The 7,500-nt window shown below is 44.5% G+C and overlaps 1 protein-coding gene across 1 annotated transcript in view; it reads left to right on the top strand.

Moving 5' to 3' along the window:
• The window catches only part of UNC45B (unc-45 myosin chaperone B), a 28,643-nt gene extending 21,826 nt beyond the window's left edge, over positions 1–6,817 (top strand). The window contains exons 17-20 of the mRNA XM_036768884.1: positions 1,087–1,202; positions 1,562–1,679; positions 3,598–3,753; positions 4,810–6,817. Coding sequence (XP_036624779.1) covers positions 1,087–1,202; positions 1,562–1,679; positions 3,598–3,753; positions 4,810–5,070 — 651 coding nt within the window. The 3' untranslated portion in view covers positions 5,071–6,817. The remainder of the gene's footprint in view (positions 1–1,086; positions 1,203–1,561; positions 1,680–3,597; positions 3,754–4,809) is intronic.
• The last annotated feature ends 683 nt before the right edge of the window (positions 6,818–7,500 follow it).

Here is a 7,500-nt window from a genome sequence, read left to right on the forward strand (position 1 = left end):
CTCTTAGCACTGAAGGGCCTGGAAGTCCTCCCTCTCTTTGTAGGGTCCTCTCACAGCTTCCCATGGATACAGTGTCTTTCCTTTGTGGATTGCTCAGCTGGGCTCCCAGGGTCTGGTCTTTACATTCCAACTCTTCTCTTTTGAGGTATCTTTCTTCTTGAAACTGCTTCATCCTGGGGCAGCTAGGTGGTGCAGTGAGTAGAGCACCGGCTCTGGAGTCAGGAGGACCTGACTTCAAATCCAGCCTCAGACACTTGACACACCTACTAGCTGTGTGACCTTGGGCAAGTCACTTAACCCCAATTGCCCTGCCTTCCCCCCCCAACAACAATAACAAACAAACAAAAAAAAGATAATAAAATTCAAAAAATACATAAAAAAAGAAACTTCTTCATCCCTTGAATGACTGAATCTTTGTAATTATGTCCATCTGGAATATATGTCTCTTCTCCCTGATGGATGCATATCTTCTGCTGGCCCAGTAGCTCCCCTTTAAAGTTAATGCAGGGAAACAGGGAGGGGAGAAAGAGATCCCCCTTCTATCTATAGGAAACCCTCCCTAGGCAACACCCAGCTGTCAATCTCCCCTACTCTCAAACAACTGAAATTTGTTTAGGGTTTAGCTATTTAAAGTTCTAGGGATATGGCTAATTTGGTAAGCCAATTTAAATATTCCCTTCTTGATTAAATCAGAGAGGTATTTGTACCTCATAAAGGGATCACAGGATGTTACATCTTGTAAACACATGAAAACTTCATCATGGGTGACTATAGTCTATGACTGTTATTTGAGCTGGAGTGTGTTTGTGTACGTGTGTGTGTGTGTATATGCGTGTGTATGTGAACACTCCTTTGCTTTACATTCTCATTTTTGTCATTCTTTAGGATTTGCTAACATTCCATTGCACTCATATATCATAATTTTGGGCCATTTTTCATCTGGCTACTTTCTTTCCATTTGTTTACCACTTCAAAAACTAGCTGCTATAAACTTCTTTTGTATATATGGTCCTTTCCTGCCATGAACTCTTCTTTGTAATTCTTTGTAGCCACCCTATGTCTTCTGTTTTTCTCCATCTTCTGTAGGTGTATGAAGTAGTGCGTCCATTGGTCCGACTCCTGGACACACAGCGTGATGGACTCCAGAACTATGAAGCCCTCCTGGGTCTGACTAATCTGTCAGGAAGGAGTGACAAACTCCGGTGCGTAGAGTGGAAGGGAGGAGGAGAAGCAGGATTTGTATTAAGAAGGGTCAGGCCCTTCTAACCTCTCCTGGTCAGGATCCATTGCTTTAAATCTCACACCCAGATTCTACCAAGGTACCTCTTTCCCACTGAGGATAGATTTGAAAGCAACAGAGTGAAACTGTAGCAGCACAAAGGATTTAAATTAGAGTTAAAGACTATCCTGACTGTTGACCCCCGGATGCCAAAGGGGTTTGGGGAATCCCCTTTCCCTAAGATTTGTGTAGAAGGATATTAGAGTGGTTGGGAGGAATTAAGGTAGGGACCTCCTGGGAGATAGGGGATGGACTTAATAAGTGTCTCTCTTGACCAATCAGTCAGAAGATCATTAAGGAGAAGGCTCTGCCAGACATTGAGAATTACATGTTTGAGAACCATGACCAGCTTCGGCAGGCAGCCACTGAGTGTATGTGCAACATGGTGGTCAGCAAAGAGGTATGGGGGCTCAGGGTGCAGGGGTGGCACTGAGGCCAACAATTTAAGGGGCAAGGCAGAGATGGGTAAGTAAAGAGACCTCTCCTTCAAGTAGAGACAGATAATCATCACCATTGAAACACCACTTCTTTTTGTCCTTGCCCTCAGGGAATTCCCAGTCAAATTGGGGAAGACATAGCTTGCTCTTAGAAGCTCTTGGGACTTGGGACAGAATCATGTGATGGCATATAGACAGCCATGAAAATAAATATATTCTCTATGAAAGGCCTTAAGCTGCGGTTCTAGAAGGCTGTGCCGGAGGAAAGTAAATGCTGGCAGGTGAAAGGCTTTGAGGTGATAGGTGTGTGGATCAGCCTGGCTTAGTTCAAAAAGGCTCATTGCTGGGAGAGGTTGGCTACAGTCTTTTTTAGCTATAGCTACTCAGCACGGTGCCTGGCACATAGTAAATGCCTTCCCTCTGTAGATTCTTTCCAATTTATCCTGTATATAGTTTGTCTGTACATAGTTGTTTGTATGTCATCCTACTCATTAGACTGGAATCCTCAAGGGCAGGGACTATCTTTTGCCTTCCTTTGTATCCCCGGTGCTGAGCACAGTGCCTGACACATAGTAGGTGCTTCGTACCTGACTAATAAATGCTTTTTGACTGCTGACCATTGACTGACTGACTTCGTGATGGTCATCCACTAAGGCAGGGCTGTCCAACCTTAGGTTTTTATTGAAACAATAGACAATATATTTTGATTTGCCATTTTAGTGAGAGCTCTGCGGTAGCTCGGCTTTGTTTACTAAAGCATTTATGTAAATTTCTATGCTTGTAGGTGGGTCGCATAAATTGCATTGCATTTTGGGCAGCCCTGCACTAAGGTATAGAGGTATTCTAATCACTACGGCTGGGGGCAATATCAATGAAATTTTTTTTTTTTCAAGAAACCAGGGACCAGAATCTGAATTAAATAGCTCACACTGGGATAAGAGATTTAAAGCTGGAGGGAGCTATCGATCGATCAATCAATCAACATTTATTAAGTACCTACTATGCGTCAGGCACTGTGCTAAGCACTGGGGATACAAAAAGAGTCAAAATAATAATTACTATAATGACAATAATAATAATAATATAACATTATAATGATGATATTAATAGCCAACATTTATACAACACCTACTATGTGCCAGACACTGTGCTAAGTGCTTTATTATTTCGCCTGTGAGGCAGGTGCTATTATTATCCCCATTTTACAGATGAGGAAACTAAAGCAGACAGAGGGGTAAGTGACTTGCCTAGGGTAACATGACTAGTAAGTGTCTGAAGAATTTTGCCCCCAAGGAACCTATAATCAAATGGAGTGATCATTAGGAGAAGTATCATAGAGAGGGAAGAGCACTGGATTTAGAGTCTGTTGAGGAAACCAAGGCAGATAGAGGTTAAAGTGACTTGCTCAGGGGCAGAGAGCTAATAACTATCTAAAACTGGATTCGAACTCGGGTCTTCTTGCCACTGTACATAATGACCGCAACAATGTAAATACGAAGATCTAAAAACAAAACTGGCTGTTGGGTAATGATAATGCCCAAGCTTGGCCTCCTCCAGAGAGATGAGAATTTGTGCCTCCTTCTCTTCTTTGTAGAGGTAGGGAAATTTTGCGTAAAGAATATATAAAGAACATTTTTCTCTTTCTTTTTTACTCTTTGCTACAAGGGATGGATCACTGGGTAGGGAGGGAGGAGGGAAATACTGAAATCAAGAGCCGCTATAAATATTTTGGAGTATGTGGACCTTTACCTCTCTTGGAGGGCATTGGGGGTCTGCTGTCCAACAGTCGTATCACTGGCCGCTAAATGATTTTGTCACAGGGTTCCAGTGGGTGTTTCTGTATGGACACCTCACCTCTGCCCCCTCCCCCATCTTTGGCAGGTACAAGAACGGTTCCTGGCTGATGGGAATGACCGGCTGAAGCTGGTGGTGCTGCTGTGTGGGGAGGATGATGACAAGGTGCAGAATGCAGCAGCCGGAGCCTTGGCCATGCTGACTGCTGCCCATAAGAGGCTCTGCCACAAGATGACCCAAGTGGTAAGAAGGCCTGCCACAGGCAGCAAATGGGAAGCAGATGACCAGACTGTAGGGCCTTCCCTGACTCCACTTAGCTCCACTGGTTTCCTAACATCATAGATTTGTAGCTGGAAAGCTATAAATAGCCCTAGTCTTTCATTTTTACAGATAAGGAAACTGAGGCCCAGATTGGTTAAGGAACTTCCTTGAGGTCACACAGGTAGTAAGTATAGAGCAGAATTTGAACCCAGGTTTTCTAACCCAGCACAATTCCCACTGTATTACATGGACTCTCTACTTATTATACTGCTACCACAGAAGAGATTGGACTAGGGATCCACCCCTCTGATTCTCTTCCCAGCCTTGGTTCTGACTCTTGGGAGGCCCTTGGGGCACAGAGAGGGGTGTTATTTGTGTTGTTGCACCATTTGGGCACCATTGAAGGTGACAAGAGAAGAGACCAATTGTGCCTTGTGATGAAGATGAGGAAGTAGTTGCTGCAGGGGCCTGGGAGGGTGGACCTGCACTATCCCCCCCAACACCCACTCCCGCATATTCACACACACACAAGGAGGTGACTAGAGCTGAGACCTCTATCTGGATGGACGGAAGCAAGGACACTGTGTAGGGAAAACAGGAGACACGGCCTGCACCTTCAGAGGGGAGACCCTTCTGCCGCCCTTCTGGCTCAGTGTGAGCGCTGATGAGTGTCCTTACCTCTCTGGGACTCAGCTTCTCTATCTGTGAAACGGGGAGAACATAGGAAGTATAGGGCTTTGCTCAGAGGTCTGTCACTGGGATTGGTCTGGCCCAACCTCTATTCAGCAGGATGACTTTCTTCCTTGACTCAGGAACTTTATTTGGCATTGACCACATCAGGTGCTGTTTGTCATAGTCACAACCCTTATTCTCCGAGAGCTTAGAATGTATTCATACTTACTTGATGGTGCCTGTGGGTCCTCCTTTATTTCTCCCAGTACAAATATTTCTCCCAGTGTGCCTTACATGGGCAATCCTACCTGCTCCAACCTCTAACCTTACCCCAATTCCACTGCGGGGTGGGTGCTCTCCTTCTAGACACCGCAGTGGCTGGAGATCCTGCAGCGGCTCTGCCTCCATGACCGCCTGTCAGTCCAGCACCGGGGCATTGTCATTGCCTACAACCTGCTGGCAGCTGACCAGGAGCTGGCCAAGAAGCTGGTGGAGAGCGAGCTGCTGGAGATTCTGACCTTCGTGGGCAAGCAGGAACCTGATGAGAAGAGGAAACAGGTGGTGGAGGCTGCCAGGGATTGCCTCATCAAGTGTATGGACTATGGCTTCATTAAACCCTTCTCTTAGACCAGGGGCCAGGAGGAGGGGGTGGCCACTGGGGCCCATGTCCTGGGCATGGGACTGGATCAGGGGCCCTTGGATCAGCTGGGAGTGGAGAGTGGATTCCCACCCCCATCACCACCTAGCGGTGACCAATGAGGAAATGGCATCCTGAGTATTTTGATCTTTGTGCTCTGAGCTGTGCCTTGCTGGCTTTTACAATGTGCCCCAAGAAGCCTTGGCTGACCCAATGCTACCACCCCACTTCCGTACCTCCTACCACTGTATTCCAGGGGTATATAAGATTTCTCCCTTCTTAAAGGGGGCAGAGAGGTATAATTGGAGAAAGGCTGTAGGTTCTTCTCCACCAACTCCAGAGATCGGGAAATTGGTTGAGTTTCTTTTTTATTTGTAAATGGAGTGTTTAAGGTTGGAGCTGGCATAGAACACTCTAAATTAGATTAAATAAAGATGAATGCTTTCATTTTTGAACTAAATGGAATCCATCCTTCTTCTATTCTCCGTCCAGAGCAGCTCTTGTCTTGTCCTAGGCTCTCACCCAATAGCAAAAAAATAACAGTCCACAGGATCATAGCTGTAGACCTGGAAAGGACCATAGAGGACATCCAGGGTACCTGCCTCAATTTATAGTTGAAGAAACTGATGTCCAGAGAAGTTAAGTTTTCTGTCCAAGATCACCTAGGGAATAAATGGCAGTGAGGAGTCTCTTTGTTGACTCCTGGTTTGTTTTTGTTTTTTTTTTCCAATAGGATGAGACATGATTTGACACCTAGCTTAGTATCTTCTTCCCACTAACATGACAGTTGAAAGATGTCTTAATGTAAAAACAAGATATAACAACAAAACTTCTCTGAGAAAAAAAAAGATGGTATAAACCTCTGAAAACGAAACCCACCCAATTTCAGTTGCCTATATTCTAAACAGAAACCCATTCCCTGCTCTGAAGCAGGGTTAACAACCATGATAGCAGCTCACATGTATTAATCAATAGTTAGTTAGGAAGGACTCACTACACTTTAGCTCATTTGAGCTTTACAGAGAGGCTCAATCAAGTGGTTAGTGTAATTATAATTATGCCCATTTTACAGATGAAGAAACGAACTCTCAATGCCCAAGGTCGCATGGGGTAGTTAGGTGGCAGAGCTGGAACTTGAACCCAGATCCCTCTGTATCTAGACCCAGGGTTCCTTACACTAGACTATAAGACATTGCCTCAGTGCATAGTGTTACATTGGCAAAACAAAACAAAACAAAACAAACTCAAACCAGAACAAAATAATGGCCCTAAGAGGTAATATTATTAGATCACAGATTTTGAGAGTTGTTCAGTCGCATCCAACTCTTCATGATGTTGTAATACTAGGAAAATTAGGAACCCCTGAGAAACCCCTAGCTACTGACAAGCACCCCCAGAAAGAATGGACTCAGATATCTTTGGCATTTAGCAACCCCCCTGGGACTCCATGACTTCACCAAGGAATGTCAATAGATAGGACCATCCCACTGAAGGATAACCTTGCAGACCCTTTCTAGCAGATAACCCTGGGGCTCCGTGACTCCACCAAGGAATGTAAATGAGATTATCCCACTAGTACGATAACCTGACTGAATCTTTTGATCAGCCAGGACCTTTGTTCCTGTCCCCCCCACCCCGTACCTATATAAGCCAAGCTGTCACCCCAACACATGGCCATTGATTTGCGGTTGTTACCCCAATGTTCCACCGGCTAATAAATTCTCCACTTAAAACTTATACTCTGTGGTATGTCTCGCTCGCTTCTGGTACAACAGTGTCACTGGGGTTTTTTTTGGCAGAGACGCTGGAGAGGTTTGCCATTTCCTTCTCAGGCTCATTTGACAGATGAGGAAACTGCGGCAAACAGGATTAAGTGACCTGCCCAGGGTCACACAGCTAATGAGCGGCTGGGGCCAGATTTGAACTCAGGAAAATGTCTTCCTGACTCCAGATCCTCACAGGTCATTTAGTCCAACATACGTAAAAGGAATTCTGACTAACATACCCTACAATAAGACGCCTCAGCTTTGGAAAGTCTTGAGTCCTGAAGGTTATTAAGTCCTGACAGAAAAAACAATTCGACATCCTTTATTCTAATTCTCCCCTTTTCCTCTCACAAACAAAAAAAATTAGAATTAGTGACACTTTTAAGTCAATAGAGGAAGTTCAGAGAAAGATATTTCTCCTTTGTGGCTTTAGCTAACACAATTACGCACATAAACATATTTTCATTCCCAGGTGGCTTCCTTTTGTCCCTCTTGCTTCCTTCCTCCACCAGTCTGTGTACTCAGCGAATGAAAACTTGTTATAATATTAGTCTGAACTGAATATAATTGGGAAAGTAAATTTGCTAGTAATAAATCAATAGCTTTTTGAATCACCAACACTTGAGTTGTGAACATCTCATACATACAAAAAAT

Source organism: Trichosurus vulpecula, chromosome 7, assembly GCF_011100635.1.
Source record: "Trichosurus vulpecula isolate mTriVul1 chromosome 7, mTriVul1.pri, whole genome shotgun sequence".
Classification (NCBI taxonomy): Eukaryota; Metazoa; Chordata; class Mammalia; order Diprotodontia; family Phalangeridae; genus Trichosurus; species Trichosurus vulpecula.